At 50.7% G+C, this 19,798-nt stretch overlaps 1 protein-coding gene across 2 annotated transcripts in view; it reads right to left on the bottom strand.

Moving 5' to 3' along the window:
• Positions 1–19,798, bottom strand: part of pik3c2b (phosphatidylinositol-4-phosphate 3-kinase, catalytic subunit type 2 beta) — a 40,747-nt gene that overhangs the window by 15,716 nt on the left and 5,233 nt on the right. For both annotated transcript variants that reach the window (XM_063473286.1, XM_063473285.1), the window contains exons 3-29: positions 18,561–18,661; positions 18,290–18,450; positions 17,732–17,852; positions 15,718–15,829; positions 15,520–15,599; positions 15,355–15,418; positions 15,002–15,148; positions 14,885–14,918; positions 12,464–12,659; positions 11,042–11,164; positions 10,600–10,767; positions 7,367–7,481; positions 6,941–7,083; positions 6,628–6,816; positions 6,358–6,451; positions 6,191–6,285; positions 5,923–6,103; positions 5,361–5,468; positions 5,176–5,268; positions 4,963–5,092; positions 2,675–2,811; positions 2,431–2,600; positions 2,198–2,354; positions 1,975–2,084; positions 1,638–1,833; positions 1,420–1,544; positions 1,188–1,305 (exon numbers count right to left, since the gene is read on the bottom strand). In XM_063473286.1, coding sequence (XP_063329356.1) covers positions 1,188–1,305; positions 1,420–1,544; positions 1,638–1,833; positions 1,975–2,084; positions 2,198–2,354; positions 2,431–2,600; positions 2,675–2,811; positions 4,963–5,092; positions 5,176–5,268; positions 5,361–5,468; positions 5,923–6,103; positions 6,191–6,285; positions 6,358–6,451; positions 6,628–6,816; positions 6,941–7,083; positions 7,367–7,481; positions 10,600–10,767; positions 11,042–11,164; positions 12,464–12,659; positions 14,885–14,918; positions 15,002–15,148; positions 15,355–15,418; positions 15,520–15,599; positions 15,718–15,829; positions 17,732–17,852; positions 18,290–18,450; positions 18,561–18,661 — 3,468 coding nt within the window. The remainder of the gene's footprint in view (positions 1–1,187; positions 1,306–1,419; positions 1,545–1,637; positions 1,834–1,974; positions 2,085–2,197; positions 2,355–2,430; positions 2,601–2,674; positions 2,812–4,962; positions 5,093–5,175; positions 5,269–5,360; positions 5,469–5,922; positions 6,104–6,190; positions 6,286–6,357; positions 6,452–6,627; positions 6,817–6,940; positions 7,084–7,366; positions 7,482–10,599; positions 10,768–11,041; positions 11,165–12,463; positions 12,660–14,884; positions 14,919–15,001; positions 15,149–15,354; positions 15,419–15,519; positions 15,600–15,717; positions 15,830–17,731; positions 17,853–18,289; positions 18,451–18,560; positions 18,662–19,798) is intronic.

Genomic DNA, 19,798 nt, shown 5'->3' with positions numbered 1-19,798 from the left:
ACACAATAGATCTAAAAGTTATATTTTTCACTGCAACAACCACAAACATGTTTAACGAATCATTTTCACAACTTGAAATTCAAATCTAAATTGTAAATGATAAAAACCTTGGAGCACGTCACAGCCTGATACCTGCAGACCTGACAGCAGGAGGTGCATCTCCTGTGAGACGGCGTTTACACTGCAGGCTGCCTTTGGTGGCTTTCTGGCAGCAGCTGTTACATTCAGCAGTCGCCACATTTTTCCACCAACAGGAAACGGCTGTTTTGGTTATTTTGTTTTGGTTGTTTGCAAGCAGCGAGTGCTTTTGAGCGCTGTCCTTAGAAAACACTGTTTTTACTGTTTCTTCCTGTAGTAAACATGACGATTCAGAAAAAAACATTGTGTATATTTTTTACCACAACTCTGGTTTTTATGTGGCCTATCAGCACAATTTAAAAAAAACTGGTGTATAGTTTGAAGTCCACACTCAGGGTGGCTGCATCTTGTTATGTCATCCTAAACTGGCCACAAAGCCCCTTGAACACCGCAGCTAAATCTCAAAGGGGCACAAGAAGCCTGGAGACAGCCTGCGAGCCCCTTTCATAATAGAATAGAATGGAATAGAATAGAATTCAACTTTATTGTCATTGCACATGCACAGGTACAGGGCAACGAAATGCACGACAGACCAGCAGGTGCTGCTCAGCACCAAAACCCAGGCAGGTATCAATGCTGCCAAACACACCTTAACTGTGGCGCAGCTTTTATGCTGGTCGAGAATGACAACATAACACTCACTGCACCCTGGAAGGTGCTGTGGCCTCGATCATGGCCCTCCATTTATGGTCATGTGTGGAGGATGGCCTAACAATCTGAATATTATTGTATAATATTAATGTCACAGCTTACTATCATGTAAATGGACTGGTTCTTATATAGCGCTTTCTACTCTGTCGGAGCACTCAAAGCGCTCTATACAACTAATTCAAGCACTTCTAAGCTCTTAAGTGCTCGAACTAACATTCATATGCATTCACACTCCGATGGACGCATCGGAGAGCAACATGGGGTTAGTATCTTGCCCAAGGATATTTGGCATGCAGACGGGGATCGAACCGCCGACCTTCTGGTCCTGAGCTACAGCAACCCCTGAGCCACCACTCATGTGACCACACAGGTGAGAACAGACCCAGAAAGCCACTGACCTGAGCGACCTCCGGAGCGGCGTGGATCAAGTGCCACACGTAACCGTTCAGCTCGTCCTTCCTCCTGTCAGCCATCGCCTCGCTGCGGGAACGGCCAATCACAAAGCGACTGGGGAAACTGTGGGAGGGGATAAGGGGACAGGACACAAAGCTCCTTTGTGCACCTAGGAGTGTGTGTCTGTGGGCACGCATGTGTGTGTGTGTGTGTGTGTGTGTGTGTGTGTGTGTGTACCTGGGCAGTTTGGATGAGGGGAAGATGAGCCTCAGTTTGCTGTGGAGTTCCTGAAACTCCTCAAACGTCCTCTGAACCAGCTGCACCTCCTGCTGACCTTCACGCTCCACCTTCACCACAAAAGCCTGACACACACACACACACACACACACACAGCTGGTTAGTTTCTGCTTCCCATGTGCTTCCCATGTGCTTCCCACTGGCACGTCTGGACTCACATATCCCTTTCCGCCGGTCCGGATGTGTCTGCAGATGTACAGGTTCTTGATGACGCCGTCGCTCTTTGCCGAGTGGAACCTGGGGGCGAACGACAGTGTGGGGCGCTCCTCCGACGAGGTGAACTTCATCTGGGCCAGATTGTGGATGAAGAAGTTCAGTTTGGTGGCAACGCTGCCCAGACTGGACTCGATCAACCTGCCGGGGTCAGAGAGGTCGTTAACAAAGGCGGCAGGTGTAGCCTGGATGCTGCCAGAGACGGTCTGCAGCGCAGGTCAGGATGACTCATGTCTCTGTCCTGAGGGTCGGAGGCATCTGTGCAGGTGAGCCTGCGCCTACCTGGTGAAGTACATGGTGGCGTCAGCCTCAGACTCGTGAGGTCTCAGTGCATCATAGACATACTTCAGGTCATCGAGGTCGGAGAGCTCAGGGATCCCACAGGACAACATCTGGACATACACACACACACACACACAGACACGTTTAACTTCCTGGTTGGTTCCTTTAGCAGATGTTGTATCTACTTCGTGTGTGAGTGTGTGTTTGTGCGAGTTAGACACACCAGGCCCAGCAGGTTGAGGAACAGGTGTGTGTGCTTCCGGATCAGGTTGTACGCTTCGCAGCACAGATCCACAAAGTCGTGGAAGCGACTGGACGGCTTGTCGCCGCCATTGATGACATAAGCCATGTCAGAGGTGAAGACGAAAGGGGCGCGGTCCCTGCACGATGTACAGCAGTTAGTCAACTGTAAAGGTAACCGAGGACAGGACAGGTGAACATCTGCTTCTCTCTTACCGTTTGATGTTCCCGAACATCTGGGCGTGTCCCAGGAACTTCCCGAAGTCGATGTGGAACATGTGCCCGCTCGTCTTCAGCATGATGTTGTCGTTGTGGCGGTCGCAGATTCCCAGGACATAGGTGGCCACGCAGCAACCAGCGCACGAGAAGATGAAGTTCTCCACGGCCTGAAAGAGCAGATGGAGGAGTGTCTCACACCGACAGGTGTGTACAGATGTGTAAAAGTGTGAGCGTATGTTACCTTATCGTACTGCTCGTCAGTGGGGTTGTGTTTCTGCAGCCAGTCGGCCAGTGTCCGGTCTTTGAACGATCCCGTGACACCGTGTTCCACCTGGATCTTCCTCAGAGTATCAGCCTGAGGAATCATCTCCACCATACCTGAGGAAGGGACACAAACACAATCACACCTGAGGACAGGGCGCGCGCACACACACACGCGCACACGCACACACCTGTCTATCACACCTGAGGACAGGACCCCCCCCCCCAACACACACACACCTGTCTATCACACCTGAGGACAAGACCCCCCCCCCCCCCCCCACACACACACACACACACACACACACCTGTCTATCACACCTGAGGACAGGACCCCCCCCCCACACACACACCTGTCTATCACACCTGAGGACAGGACCCCCCCCCCCAACACACACACACACACACCTGTCTATCACACCTGAGGACAAGACCCCCCCCCCCACACACACACACCTGTCTATCACACCTGAGGACAGGACCCCCCCCCCCCCCCACCTGTCTATCACACCTGAGGACAGGACCCCCCCCCCCCCCCCCACACACACACACACACGCACACGCACCTGTCTATCACACCTGAGGACAGGACCCCCCCCCCCCCCCCACACACACACACACACGCACACACACCTGTCTATCACACCTGAGGACAGGACCCCCCCCACACACACACACACGCACACACACACCTGTCTATCACACCTGAGGACAGGACCCCCCCCCCCCCACACACACACACACCTGTCTATCACACCTGAGGACAGGACCCCCCCCCCCCCCCCACACACACACACACACGCACACGCACCTGTCTATCACACCTGAGGACAGGACCCCCCCCCCCCCCCCACACACACACACACACACGCACACACACCTGTCTATCACACCTGAGGACAGGACCCCCCCCACACACACACACACGCACACACACACCTGTCTATCACACCTGAGGACAGGACCCCCCCCCCCCCACACACACACACACCTGTCTATCACACCTGAGGACAGGACCCCCCCCCCCCCCCCCCCACACACACACACACACACACCTGTCTATCACACCTGAGGACAGGACCCCCCCCCCCCCCCCCACACACACACACACACACACACACCTGTCTATCACACCTGAGGACTAGAGGTGGGTTTTGATTATCGATTAAAATCGATTCTGGCTTGGATAACGTGAAATCGATTCATTAAAATCCTGAATCGATTTTTAATATAAATTTATTTTGCCCAAAACGCCAGAATCTCAGGTTAAACCTCACAAAATTTCAACAACCACCAAACAGCTAAAACAGTAAATGAGAGCAGGAACACGGATTCTGCACAGAGACGTAAACACAAAGCGCCGACGGATCAGAATCAGTGAGCTGTCGCCTTTCTCACCCGACGGCACGGATACGGACACGGACACGCCGTCGGGGCTGAAAGCCGACAGCTCGCTGATTTTGAAGCGTCGGTGGGCGGTGTGTTTACGTCCTTTTTGCGCTCGATTCTGAAGATGCAGGTTTGATCTCTCTCCAAACAACATTGACTGAACCAGCAGAGAAAGACGATCCAAACTACGCTTCATATTTCGCTTCACATAAACATCGTCACGAATTCCCTCTGACTTTTGCTGTTTTGCTTCCACCACGATAAAAATCACACTTCATGTAGAGCTCTCTCTCTCTCTCTCTCCAAATCGATAATCAAAACCCACCCTACTTATTACCCAGCAGTCTACGCTGTCTGCCGCTGTTTTTTGTATTGTTTTGTTTTACTTACTTCCGACAAGAAAGCCTCATTTCTGCTGTTCAATACTGAACAAATTTAAACTTTTTAAAATTATGCAAAATTTCATAACGCTGAGCTGTGTCTCTAAACAAACCTCTGTAACTTTGCTCTGCTTCACTTCGTTTTTGACTGCACAATATTTTTAAGGTCATTGGCTATAAAAACCCAGACCAGGAATGTCTCCTTCATGTTTTTCTGTGTTTTATCCTCAGTTACTTTGACACAAAGGCCTCTGCTGTGATGCTCACACCTTTGATAAAGTCTCACAAGTGTCAGCTTTCTTTTTATAGATATAAAAATATAGATATGTACTGATAAGTGATCAGAATTATAATATTTCTGACTGTTTGAGGCAAAATTTCCCCGATTCAAATCGAATCGAATCGATTCTAGAAATCAGTGAGCATACCCAGCCCTACTGAGGACAGGACGCACTCACACCTTTCTGTCACACCTGAGGACAGGTGTGTCCGTGCTCACCTCGGCCCCTCCCCGTGGAGAAGCACTTAAAGAGGACCATCCTCATGTCCAGCCCCTCCTGGATCCAGATCTTGTTCATGATGCGGATCATCTGCAGAGTCAGCATGTCCTGCCTCAGGTCGTCTCCTGACTGCACACAAAGAGAGAACAGCTGGGGTCAAAGGTCAGCTCGCAGAGGTCGCTGTGTCTGAGATCACCGGTAAGGGGCGTCACCTTGAAGATGACACTGATGTTGTCTCCCAGTGGGTCCCGGTTCTGGAAGGACAACTTCAGAGGGACAGCGTTGGAATTGAAGAACGAGCAGGACTGGAAACCACAGAAGAGGACGATTAACTTTGTCCAATCAGGTACAAACGTCAACTGTGGGCGTGTCTCCTGTCTTTAAGGTGTGTGCGTACCTGGATGTTGATGCTGGTGACAAGCAGTGCTGGGTTCAGAGGAAGTCTGCAGCTGCTGTTCACCGAGAAGAACTGCTTCATCTCCTCCAGACTGTCTCTGAGGACACACTGAACACGAACACACACACACACACACACACACACACACACACACACACACACACACACACAGCATTAGTCTGTGCTGCCCCCTGCTGGACTATCTGCACTCTACATGAAGCCTTTGTTGATGACCTCAAACGCTGATGTCATAAGTAATGGCGGCTCAGCATGTGTTACACAGTCAGAGGAGACCTCGTATCCACTTGCTGAATGAGGGAGCAGCTGAAAAGCCTTATTTTTTAAAATAATCAGATAATTTCAAGACTGGAGCAGTGAGGCGATGGTTCAATTTTACAGGTGTGTTACAGGTGAACGAACACGCCTCAGCGGACGTTTGCTTTCTGCCCTCTGATACAAAATGATCAGAGGACAGCAGGACCCCCCCAACATGGCAGCATGAATCTTGATCTTAGTTTTGATCCAGTGAACGAGTCATCTGGACCGTCGGCGGTGTCATTACCTGTCTGCTGGACGGCGTCGCCTCTCGAACTTTGTGAGCCACCCTGGCGAGGATGGAGACGAGCCAGCACTGCCGGTCAAACTCCTCCCGGAGGCCCCGACCAACGCAGCACAGCAGCGCAGCGAGGAGGTGCTGATAGCGAGCACTGAACTGACTGTCCTGGAGGTTATCCTTCAGCAGCCTGATGCACACACAGACAGACATGAGCAGTGGAGCTCAGAGACGCTAGATGTGACTGAAGTGGATTCAGGGGGGGGGGGGGACTCACCAGAACAGGTAGTGAGCGACGCGAATGTCCCCGATGGCTCGCCGCAGGAGGAAACGAACTAGAGAGCTGTCCAGGTAACACTCGTACTTCAGAGCCTGAGACACAGAGAGAGGTTACAGACATCAACACCCACTGCTCCGCCCACCTGCTGCACTTCCAACTCTTACCTGCACCAGCTGAGGCAGGAAATCCAGCAGCTCCGGGTCGGAGATGGAATCCATCCACTGGACCGCCGTCCTCCTCAGCTCCTGATCTGGGAACCTGAAGCACACGCGATGATGTCACACTCAGCTGGTGAGAACTTTTTCATTATTGTTATCATCACACCTGAAGAAGAACAGAGCTGCCCGTGTTTTACATCAACGAAGCGATAACAAACCATCACCACCACGACCTGTTTCAGACAGCAGAGACAGAAACACGAGCAGAGAACGTACGAGGCATGGAGGAGGCCCAGGGCGTCCAGGTGACCCAGGCAGGCCCACTGTCTCAGCAGGGCGTAGATATCTGGCAGACACGCCCACTCCCAGCAGGGGGCGCTGGCCAGAATCAGAGGCAGCGCGGCACTCTCGGCCTGACAGAAGGCCTTCTTCTCCCACAGCAGACGCTTGTCCTCCACCGTCAACCTGCAGACACAGCCGCAGTCTCACCACACCTTAGCTCAATTATGCCCCGCCCCTCAGAACTTAATGCTTATGGACTAATCCCAGTCAGAACATGAGTGTGTGTGTGCGTGTGTGTGTGTCTGACCAGAAGAAGGCCTTCTTGTGCAGGACGTCCTGCAGCTGTATCTGGCTGATGGTGTCCAGTCTGGAGAAGTTGTATTGAGGGCAGAAGTCTGCAGGAGGCGGCGTGCTGAAGCGCACCTCGAAGGATGATGTGGGGAAGTCCACCTGAGAGGAAGCAAGGACACACACATGCTAGTTTCTTGGCCTCAGATACCTGCAAGTCTGACCTCGGCTGAACTGAGTGTATAAATAAAGAAAGGGGCACACCTGCATCCAGCACACAGGTAAGTAGACACGTTTCATCACCCATCCTGGTGACTTCTCTTTGGACAATGAAAACATCGCCTGAACAGCTGATGAAACGGCTCAAAAAGCTGCTTTTTTACAAGTTCTACAGGTTTGTGATGTCACAGAGTATTCAGGTGCTAGCAGCTGTGGCGGCGGTTACCTGTAGGATGACGCTGTCCGGCTGGCTGAAGTTGGGCGAACTTGTTCGGGCATTTCCGCTCCTCCCTGGGGTTGAAGGCCACAGACCCAGCAACTTCCTGCCACACGTCAGCACGCTGCGCACACACACACACACACACACACACACGCACACACACACGTACACACACACACACACACACACACGTACACACACACACACACACACACACACACACACACACACACACCTCTATAATAAAGATGATGATGATGAAGAAGCCACGCCCCTCTCTCTCCCTTTGTTTTTAAATCTGTTTAAATTCTGTTTCCACTCTGGACTTTCAGGTAAATGTGAGGAAGCGAGCTGCTCCTGGGAGGAAATGACATCAAAGCCTGGGTAGGAAGCTGCAGGACTAAAGGAAACATTTGTTTGTTCAGCTGTGAGCACGAAGTGGAAAAAAAAAAAAAAAAATCAGGATGCACACGCCACAGGGGAAAGCTACGCTTTCATATCAAACATCCTTGAAAGAGTAGTTGTCAAACAGCTAACAGATCATCTGCAGAGGAATGGCTTATTTGAAGAGTTTCAGTCAGGTTTCAGAGCTCATCACAGCACAGAAACAGCTTTAGTGAAGGTTACAAATGATCTTCTTATGGCCTCTGACAGTGGACTCATCTCTGTGCTTGTCCTGCTAGACCTCAGTGCAGCGTTCGATACTGTTGATCATAATATCCTATTAGAGCGATTAGAGCGCGCTGTAGGTATTACAGGTACTGCACTGCAGTGGTTTGTATCATATCTATCTAATAGACTCCAGTTTGTGCATGTAAATGGAGAGTCCTCTTCACACACTGAGGTTAATTATGGAGTTCCACAGGGTTCAGTGCTAGGACCAATTCTGTTTACATTATACATGCTTCCCTTAGGCAGTATCATTAGAAGACATAGCATACATTTACACTGCTATGCTGATGACACCCAGCTCTATCTGTCCATGAAGCCAGATAACACACACCAATGAGTTAAACTGCAGGAATGTCTTAAAGACATAAAGACCTGGATGGCCGCTAACTTTCTGCTTCTTAATTCAGATCAAACTGAGGTTATTGTACTCGGCCCTGAAAATCTTAGAAATATGGTATCTAAGCAGATTCTTACTCTGGATGGCATTACCTTGGCCTCCAGTAACACTGTGAGGAACCTTGGAGTCATTTTTGACCAGGACATGTCCTTCAATGCACATATTAAACAAATATGTAAGACTGCTTTCTTCCATTTGTGCAACATCTCTAAAGTTAGAAATATCCTGTCTCAGAGTGACGCTGAAAAACTAGTTCATGCATTTATTACTTCCAGGCTGGACTACTGTAATTCATTATTATCAGGAAGTCCTAAAAACTCCCTGAAAAGCCTTCAGTTAATCCAAAATGCTGCAGCAAGAGTCCTGACAGGGACTAGAAAGAGAGAGCAGATTTCTCCTGTATTGGCTTCCCTTCATTGGCTTCCTGTTAAATCCAGAATTCAAAATCCTGCTCCTCACATACAAGGTCTTAAATAATCAGGCCCCATCTTATCTTAATGACCTTGTAGTACCATATCACCCTATTAGAGCACTTCACTCTCACACTGCAGGCTTACTTGTTGTTCCTAGAGTATTTAAAAGTAGAATGGGAGGCAGAGCCTTCAGTTTTCAGGCCCCTCTTCTGTGGAACCAGCTTCCAGTTTGGATTCAGGAGACAGACACTATCTCTACTTTCAAGATTAGGCTTCAAACTTTCCTTTTTGCTAAAGCATATAGTTAGGGCTGGACCAGGTGACCCTGAATCCTCCCTTAGTTATGCTGCAATAGGTGTAGGCTGCTTGTAGGATCTACTGTACAATATAAAGCACCTTGAAGCGACTGTTGTTGTGATTTGGCGCTGTATAAATAAAATTGAATTGAAATTGAACTCCGGGTCAGGGATGAGTTCCTGCCCCAAGTGGAGAAGTTTAAGTATCTCGCGGTCTTGTTCACGAGTGATGGGGGAAGGGAGCGGGAGATCGACAGCTGGACTGGTGCTGCGGCTGCAGTGATGTGGACGCTGTACCGGTCTGTTGTAGTGAAGAGAGAGCTGAGTGTAAAAGCGAAGCTCTTAATTTACCGGTTGATCTACGCCCCTACCCTCACCTATGGTCACGAGCTGTGGGTGGTGACCGAAAGAAGGAGATCGCGAATACAAGCAGCAGAAATGGGCTTCCTCTGAAGGGTGGCTGGCCTCTCCCTTAGAGATAGGGTGAGAAGTTCGGCCATTCGGGAGGGGCTCAGAGTAGAGCCACTGCTCATCCACATCGAAAGGAGCCAGCTGAGGTGGTTTGGGCATCTGAGAAGGATACCTCCTGGGCGAGGTTTTCCGCACATGTCCCACCGGGAGGAGGCCCCGTGGCAGACCCAGGACACGCTGGAGAGATTATATTTCTCGGCTGGCCTGGGAACGCCTTGATGTTCTCCCGGATAAGCTGGAGGAGGTGGCTGGGGAGCGGGAGGTCTGGGCTTCTCTGCTTGGGCTGCTGCCCCCACGACCCGGCCCCGGATAAGCGGAAGAAAATGGATGGATGAAAAGGACCTCAAGGTTTTAGTTTAAACGTGTGAATGAGGTTGAATCTCCTCAAACCTTCATCAGCTCACAGAAACAGAAAACAAACAGGAAGTCTGGATTTAACCACATCCCAACTTCATGTTTCACTTCAGTCAAACATGTATCTGCAAATCAGATTCATTATAGACATATAGACCCCTCACTAGAGGCTGAACGCCGCCTCTCCCTTCACCAGCTGCTGAACGCAGAGCCCCCCTGAGGTCTTTTTGAAGGATTTCAACAATACTGAGTACCTGGGCGGAGCCTGTAACTCTGAGCATGCTATTGTACCTGCTCTGTGTTCTACACTCTTACATTACTGTAACCCTCACCCTCTGAGTGACCCGATAGAAACATTTCACACATTATAGATCAACATGTCATTCACCACAGTGTAAACACCGCCCATCACTTTGTGGCGCGGCACCATTACCGACCTCAGATAAATGGACCACATGCTGTGTGATACTTTTAATGCTATCAGAATGGTATGGTAGTATTTTCCTGGGTATCACATCGAACATAAAGCCTGAATACGGCTGAATAACATCCGACAGCATTTATTAAAAGTTTCTTCTTCATCCGACCGTTTGAGGTTTGCGTGGATGGATGGTGTCTGAGTGTCATGTGACTCACTGTCTGAAATTGAAGAGTGGCATGGTGACCCAGCCCAGCGCCTCGATGCTGCGCCGCTGCTTCCCCTTCTCCTCGGCTCCTCCGGGGGGTGGCAGAGGGCTGGCGTACAGCACCACCGTCAGCTGAGACTCTCGGGGCAGCTGATTGATCTGCACGGGGAAACACACCCTGCGGGGGATATGGCGAGGGGGCAGGGCTTAGCGTTTTTCCCAACAAACAAACAGATTAAAGTTTATTCATTCAAAATCAATTTTCGAAGAAATCGCGCACACAAACACACACACACCTGCAGAACAGGAAATGCTTACTTTTAGCATCTTATTACACTCAGGTAAGGTGTGTGCAGGTGTGTCTGATGCTTCTGTCTGCTGGAATAGTTTCAGTGATGCAGTGACTCTGCTGTGCCGTCAGGTGTGTGTGTGTGTGAGGGTCGGGTACGTACCTCTGGTCCCAGACCACCAGGTGGAACAGGTATTTGCTGACCGACTGCTTGCTGGTGTGCTGCGGCGCACAAAGCTCCGCCCCTCCGTGAGTCAGAGAGCAGGACAGGAAGAAGCATTCATAACTGCGACCAATGACAGCAGGACAGGAGAGTTACTTGTGCAGCACATATTCACACCTGTCCCCACAGAACCACCTGAGTTTCTTTATTCTTCTTCATTTCTGATGTTTTCATAGAAGTCTGATTTAGTCAACACGCCTCCAACCCAAGCTGTGCGCGTCTGTGTGTGTGCGCGTGTCTGTGTCTTTGTGTATGTGCGCACGTCTTTGTATGTGCGCGTCTTTGTGCGTCTGTGTGTGTGCGTGTCTGTGTCTTTGTGTATGTGCGCGTCTTTGCGTGTGTGCGTGTCTGTGTGTGTGCGCACGTCTTTGTATGTGCGTGTCTTTGTGCGTCTGTGTGCGCGCGTGTCTGTGTCTTTGTGTATGTGCGCGTCTTTGCGTGTGTGCGTGTCTGTGTGTGCGCGCGTCTTTGTATGTGCGCGTCTTTGTGCGTCTGTGTGCGCGCGTCTGTGTGTGTGCGCGCCTTTGTGTGTGTGCGCGTGTCTGTGTGTGTGCGCGTGTCTGTGTGTGTGCGCGTGTCTGTGTGTGTGCGCGTGTCTGTGTGTGCGCGCGTCTTTGTGCGTCTGTGTGTGTGCGCGCGTCTTTGTGCGTCTGTGTGTGTGCGCGTCTTTGTGCGTCTGTGTGTGTGCGCATGTCTTTGTGTGTCTGTGTGCGCGCGTGTCTGTGTCTTTGTGTATCTGCGCGTCTTTGCGTGTGTGCGTGTCTGTGTGTGCGCGCGTCTTTGTATGTGCGCGTCTTTGTGCGTCTGTGTGTGTGCGTGTCTGTGTGTGTGCGCGCCTTTGTATGTGCGCGTCTTTGTGCGTCTGTGTGTGCGCGCGTCTTTGTGTATGTGCGCGTCTTTGTGCGTCTGTGTGTGCGCGCGCATGTCTTTGTATGTGCGCGTCTTTGTGTGTGTGCGCGTGTCTGTGTGTGTGCGCGCGTCTTTGTGCGTCTGTGTGTGTGCGCGCGTCTTTGTGCGTCTGTGTGTGTGCGCATGTCTTTGTATGTGCGCGTCTTTGTGCGTCTGTGTGTGCACGCATGTCTTTGTGTGCGCGCATGTCTTTGTGTGCGCGCATGTCTTTGTGTGCGCGCATGTCTTTGTGTGTGTGTGCTGGAGGTTATGCACGTAACCCAGATCCCCTGAGGTGCAGCATGAGTCTGGAGGTGCTCCTTTTGTTTGCCGTTAGTTCACCTTTGGTGTGTGTGTGTTGTTTGGTTGTGAGCACCACTGAGTCGGCACCGTGCGACTCCTAAACCTGCAGCACTGACACAGGACGTCCCCCCCCCCTTAAGCCTGTGGGCGGGTACATTTTGAGCTCCTTACCTGGCAGCCCACGTGATGGGGATGCGGTGGGCGGCGTAGATGTTGAAGGAGAGGACGTTGGTGATGAGGCCAGCCTCCTGGATGGGCGCCGTGCAGCAGTGGCTCTGCGGCGTCGTGTGGAAGTTGGCATTAAATGTGCTGCAGTACAGCTCCACTAGATCCAAGATGGCCGCTGTCAGCTTCTCCACCACTTTCTCTGTGAGGCGACAAAAAAGCCAGCGAACCATTAGAGCGTCAGAAGACAAACCCGGGATCGTCACTAACTTATTAAACAGAAAGAAGTCACTCTGGTAGTGTCCTGACTCTGGGGGCGGAGTTACAGCCCGCAGGTGTAGCCCTACCCCTGCAATCAGGACGCTCCGTTCGCAAACTGAGTTTATGTACAGATGTAGCTCCGCCCGAGGCACACCCAGGAGAGGTCAGGTGTCCAGCTGGAACACCTCAGAGAGGAGATGCCTGGGAGGGGAAGGCCTGCGTGACCCCGTCAAAAATTTTAAAAATTTAATTAAATGTATTAAAGAAATAAATTAAATGTAATGAAGTGACATAAAAATGTGAACAAATTATTTATCCATACTTTTAAAGAGAGCAGGCCTTTGTGATCTGTGGACCGTCTGTAGTGCCGGCAGTTTGGGTAAAGCTGGACTGTTCTCAGACGTTTTGTTTAAAGGGGACATGAAACACATAAATTTACACCATGGAGTCTGTCCCGGTCCTTTTTGTCTCATTTTGATAACGTTCACTTCGACTAAGTTGTGTCTTCGTTGTGTCTAACACTCCTCCACATCCCACGCTCTGTGGATAACTCTTCCAACCTGTTCTGACGTCTGTTCCTGACAATCTTTGCCGGTCGATTTGAGTTCCTCTCCAAAGGAAACGGAGAAAACGGGCAGGTGTATCAGTGAGCTTCAACGTAGCGGCTTCCTCGACAGCTAATCCTCGTTCCTTCCCTGACAGATGTCTTCGTGTTTGGTTTGTATTCGGGTGCTCTTTAAAATTTCCCCGCCAATGGATTCAGCCGGTGATACCAGGCCTCTGCGAACCACTTTCACGGTATTTCGCACCTGCCCCCGTAGAGGTGGTTCCCCGGAATCTCCGCCCTTCCCACCCGGTCCCTGGCCCGGTCTTGATTAGGTTGACTCGTATTAACACCTGATTGCTAGTTAACAGATCCCTCGTGAGTTCTTCTCCTCCCTGGACTTGGGGTTTTATTCTTGACTGAACCTTGATTCTGGTGAGTTAAGCCCTTTCTCTGAACTCATCGCTTCGGTCATTTTTCCAAATCCCTGTGGCTAACTGGTCATGGCGGAGGTCTTGCACCCATTTTTAAAGCCGCTGATATGTATGGCAGTTCTGAGTTATAACTACTTCTGATGGATCTGTATTCTCCTGTTCTGTGTGCACTTGTTTATTGTTCTCCCAAACAAAGATTTTATTCTAGACTTGTTATCTGGGGTCATACCAGGATTTGACAGCGTTCAAGTTCTTGGGGATTTTAACATCCATGTTTGCTGCCCCACAAAACTCGTGTGATTTCTCAGACATCATCTCTAATAACAGCCACAGACCCGAGTCTTATTTCACCATTAATTCAGTTATTAACCCGTCACACAGTTTCCAGAGTGTCCAGCTGTCTGAAAACCTTTTACGCTTTTTTGTCGATAAGGTTGCTGCTGCCAGGACTCGCATCACTCCTCCAGCTTACGATCCTCCTGTTCCCCTGTATTCTTCAGATGTTTTCAATCACTTTGAGCCCGTTTCTCTGGGCACTCTGGCTGAAGTAGTTTCCCATCTTAAGCCCTCCGTGTCTCACCTCGACATTATCCCCGCTCGCCTTTTCAAAGAACTCGTTGACACTCTTGGACCAAGCGTGTTATCCATTATTAACACCTCCCTTCTAACAGGAACAGCTCCAGCTGATTTCAAACGTGCCACAGTGCAGCCAGTTCTCAAAAAAGACTAATCTGTAAACTCCCTTTGGTGTCCAAAGTCCTGGAGGAAATGGTCATCCTTCAGCTCCAGGCTTTTCGAATTCGGACCTCTCCAACACTCGACAGCTTTAAAACCTGCCTGAAGACACATCTTTAACTTTTAGTTTCTTTGTTTCTGTCATGTCTTTGACTTTGTACAGGACTTGACACTGAGCCCTGCTCTCAGACACTGACACAGGTGTAACTCTGTCAGGCTGGATTTAAGAAACAAGAGCTCCAAGCTTTAAAAACAAGTTCAGCGCCATTTTCTGTCGGTACGGAGATGTGACATCACCAGATTGGTTGGTTGGGGTCAACAGACTCACATTAGTCACTACATTACCCTCCAATGCTTGGTGCCCCCCCAGTGCATCCTCTTAGTGTTCACGAGGCTGCTTTTACAGCGTTTCACAGCATTTTACAGCAGTCAGAGCTTCCTGTTAGTACGTACCTCTGTTCTCCCTGACAGCCAGCACTGATGCATCCTGGGAGGACAGATGAGAGTAACCCGTCAGTGAACAAACTCACACCCTCACCTGCTCTGAGCCTCACTGAAGCACACGTTTACCTTCAGGACTTTGGGCTGCAGGCGACAAGGGCACGCTGGGAGCTGGTTAAGGGCCGAGGTCACGTCGGGCGTCTCCACGGCAGCCAACGAGCTGCAGAGCGCCTTCACGGATTGGACGAGGCGCTCCACATGCAGCGGCAGCTCCACCTTCACAGACGACAGGACAGAGAAGAAGGAGGAGGCTCAGCGAGCAGCTCAGAGTCTGACTTTCTGTTTTCATGAAATCTCTGACAGTCCAGATTCAGTTTAAGCTCCGCCCCTTCACATTCATGAACTCAAACCTCATCAACGTGAACACAAGACGAAGCGCAGCGCCACACATCTGTGTGCGTGTGTGCGTGTGTGTGTGTCACCTCTGACAGCAGGAAGGACTCGGCCTCGTTGTGAAATGTGTCGAGCAGCAGGGTCAGAGCCTCCCTGATCGACAGACACAGATGTTATCAGTAAATCGGTGATTAATTGATCAGCTGTTGGAGGAAATCAGAGTGCCTCTGCGAGCTGCGGGCTCCACCCCTCACCTGGTGACTGTCTGTTTGATTGGACGCTCCTGCAGCAGGATGCTGTGGTTCATGGTGGACGCTGTCTCATCGTCATCTTTCTGTAAAAACAAAGACTCAAATCATGCAGTGGCGTGACGATGATGACGATGGGTGACCGGGTCATACCCTGGTTTATCATAATATGCTCCGTGTGTGTGTGTGTGTGTGTGTGTGTACCGTGCGCGCCAGCTCAGTGCTGATGGACGATCTCTTGACGAGGCACAGCCGGACGTCCCAGTCGAACTTCAGACACTGCTGAACGAACTCGAGCCCACCCAGAGTCTGCGCGCTGAGACACACAGAAACACACACACAGTCAGACACACACAGGGCACAATACTGCTTCCTCTAAGAACCCCCCCACAATAAAAGCAGCTGGAAAAATCCACTCACTGAGTGGATTTCTGAAGCTTCACAGACTTTGGACCCAGATGGTTTAACAGGTGAGGGTTCTGATTGGCTCTCATCGTATCTGAGGGAGTTTAACACCTGCAGTGTTTAGTCCGTTTAAATCGAGCTCTGGTTCGATCCCCCTCGGTGCGGTGCAGGCGTGAACACAGTAACCACACTCGGCTGCAGACCAAAACAACAGAGACCTTTGGAGAAGGCGTTCTCTGCAGAGCGGTTCACTCATGGTGCGAACGTGATCCGACCCCGATCTGAACCAACTACCAGGAACACGTCACAAGCTGGAGCTGAAAAAGGTCCCGTAGCCACGTGTTGTTGTATTCTCACCCTGCACAGGTCTGTACAGGCTAGCAGCTAGCCGGGAAACAACCTAACTTCTCAGGTTTCTCCCACACACCTTGTTCCTGTGTTTACTTGTGCTGGTCCCGTCCCCAGGCACACCTGGCCAATGAGCGGACTGAACACTGATGTGGTTTGTACTGACACATTTCCCTTTGCTTGAAGTTCACTTGGATTTTTCTCTGTGTGACAACAAACCAAACCACAGGAACAAGGTGTGAAAACGCCCCAGAGGGTCGAAGTTTCAGCCCTCGGGCCATCGCTGTGTAACCTGTACATGCGCCATGATATACCATTCTGTGCAGACGACACACAGCTGTACTCGCTGCTGCTCGACTGGTGTTAATGGTGCATGTCTCAAACTGAACTGAACAGACGAGACAGAAATATTTGCTCGAACATATCTCTGATCTCAGGTCTGAAAATCACATCGACAAACTTATTCATATCTGAAACTGTCCATGCAGCACATTCCAGATCATCAGCAGCAGAACTTCAGCTCACGGTACATGCACACATGAGCACGTCACGCCAGTACTGAACGCACTTCATTGGCTCAGATTATAAAGCTCTCACTGTTAAGAACCCAGCACACCTCTCAGGTAATCAGCTGCACATCTTAAACTGTTCCACAATCATATCTCAGTCTGCTGACCTGAGGTCAGTTACAGCACTGCAGCCTTAGTCCTTATAAACCAACACACGTCTCTGTGTGAAGCATGTTGAGTGTACTGAAACATGACGAACGGGCTGTCTCAAAGACTTCAGGACACGTGACGCAGTAAAGACACCGACAGGCAGCAGAGCGCCGGGCGGACCGACAGCTGTTCACAAGTGATAAACACTCATTGTTCCACCACAGGAAGTCCAGCCGGGCTCTGCCAGGATAACACACACACACACACACACACACACACACACACACACACACACACACAGCTGCTGTGGGGATTTGTACAGGCAAACAGACGCACCGCCTAAAACAGCAAGGACGTCGTTGGTGTGTGAACCCAGAGCTGGAGCACTGTGTGTGTGTGTGTGTGTGTGTGTGTGTGTGTGTGTGTGTGTGTGTGTGTGTGTGTGTGTGTGTGTGTGTGTGTGTGTGTGGTCATTACTGCTGCTGGTATAACAGCAGCCACAGCTCTGCTCTCTGTTATTATGTCTGAACCACAGACCACAGACCAGCTGGAAGAGGACGCTCCGCTACGGAGATGACTGAGAGCTTTCCCTCCGCCCGGGCACCGCTCACAGCTCTGAACCACAACACCATCACTTGCTGCTTCACACTCCACCTCCACGAGCCTCACGGCTGCTGCAGACCAGCAGATCAGCGTTCAGGAACATCCAAGATCCCAGAACTTGTTTCCTGCTCCAAGAACCAAATGCCTGCTGGCGTGCTGAGTTCAGGCACGGCTCAGAGACCCCGAGGGTCTGAGGTTCTTACTTGTGGAGGAACTCGTCATGTCCGCAGACCTTCAGCAGGTAGTCGTCCACGTTCACATGGTCGAGGTCGTCCTGAGCGTAACACAGAGTCTGGTAGATGAGCAGGTCCACGGTGGACGAACCTCGGACACACACACACACACACACACACACGCTTCAGTATTATAAAGTATTATAAACCTGCCATCAGCAGGTCCTTTCAGGTAAAATAACAGGGGTTAGCATAATTTAGCATTTCTTGGACATAAAACAGACTTTAAGAGGACAAACTGACTGAATTCCTTTAAATCGCACTGGCAGACTTTTGAAGGGTCAGTGCTGTTCTGTTTGCTCTCCTGACCTTTAACCCCTGAGCTGACCTGACTGACCCTCCGGGGAAATAATGGCGTGTCCCAGATGAATTTTAAAAAGCAAGATGGCAGCCAGCACGCCGGTCGCGTTTGGGTATTGCGTATTCATACGAAGCTAACGTTTTCAGTCAGACATTTTTATCCTCACGGAAAAACCAGACGTCACAGCTACAGACGCTTATTTGGTGACAGTGAATGCAGCGTCTTACTGTCACAGGTAAAGGTGAGCGGCTCTCTGAAGTGCTCACTGATGACCGTCACCTTCACACTGACCCCCAGGCCCTGATGGAGCTCTTCGTGGCCAACGGAGGGCGACCACACGAAGCCGGCGTTCTTTGAGCGGTCACAGCACGGGTACGCCGAGCGCAGCCTGAGGGCAAAGAGACGCAGACAGGTGAGAGGGCAGCAGGTGGAGACGCCTGCAAGGGCGAGACGGAGGATTGTGACTGAATGTGATCGTCACGGCAACAGGCTACTCACACATCCAGCGTGTGGCAGAACGCCGCCACCTCCTCGTCACGCTCCTCCGACACCTGGAAGAGCTCGTACCCGAAACCGTTCATCCTAGAGCCCAGCGACACCTGCAGGACACGCAAAGACAGCCAATCAGAGACTCTCACACACACAGTTCAGAGTGTGTGTATGTGTGTGTGTGTGTTGTCGACATTAAAGCGTGGCGGGGATTTTTTTATGTTTAATTAAAACATTGACTGAAAAAACGTCTGAGGCAGGAAATGAAATTGAGGCTGCAGAAAAAGAAGAAGAAGAAGGAGAAGGAGGAAGAATGTGGTGATGAGTTCGTATTTTGAGGGAAATAAAAATGCTGAAACTGAAGCGTCAGCCTGAGCACGTCCAAGCGCGGCGAAGGAAGCGTGTCAGGACGCCGCCTGCCAATCTTGTTTCAAGTTACAGCTGGTTGAACTGGTCTGACTGGGTTCACGCCACGACGCACGATTCCATGTGAAGGGCTGGGAATCAAACCGCAGCACTTCTCCAGAAACCATCTGAAAACCTGGACTTCCTGTCAGGACTTCTGACAGGAAGTGACACAACTCTGAGCGCGGGGTGTTTTTTCTAAATGAAGCCGCTGCACAGCTGCAGCGTGTCTGAACACAAACACATCGACAATCATGTAAATTCAGCTTCCTGTTCTCAGAAACACGAAGGAGGCGATTAACGCCCCTCAAAGACGAACACTTCCTGTTTTCTGCTGTCGCACTCAGATTTACGTTGGCTACCGTCAGCGCCAACATTTTAGCCGCCGCCTGTCTGCAGCTCTAACCTAACAGAGCTCAGAGCAGCAGCTGGGTGCCGACAATCACGTATATTGATCTACTGATCAGCAGTGCAAGCAGCTCTACGAAGGTTTGCAGATCAGGTGTCTGCACGGCGCCACGTCTTCCTGAGTGTGAACCAAGCAAACTCACCCCAAACTGCCCATAAAGCACCAGAACAAACAGCAGAGAGAAGGAAGATCCGAGTGCACCGGTAACTCCTCTGTATTCAAATCTGAGGTCGTCACAGCTGAAGCTTGGACCAAACCGGGTCGTCGACAGGTCAGCGAGCACAGCAGCAAAACTCCAACAGAACGACTGAACGAGGACTGAGCTGCTGCAGAGCTCAGAGAGCTGTGCATAAATAATGATGTCCTGTGTTTCACTTCATCTCAGGTTGTATCTGAATAACTCTACGGTCTGCTGAGGACCAGATCATCTTCA

This window comes from Pelmatolapia mariae, linkage group LG5 (genome assembly GCF_036321145.2).
Source record: "Pelmatolapia mariae isolate MD_Pm_ZW linkage group LG5, Pm_UMD_F_2, whole genome shotgun sequence".
NCBI classification, from domain to species: domain Eukaryota; kingdom Metazoa; phylum Chordata; class Actinopteri; order Cichliformes; family Cichlidae; genus Pelmatolapia; species Pelmatolapia mariae.
Note: the sequence above shows the minus strand (reverse complement) of the source record. Positions and strands in the feature narration are given on the sequence as shown.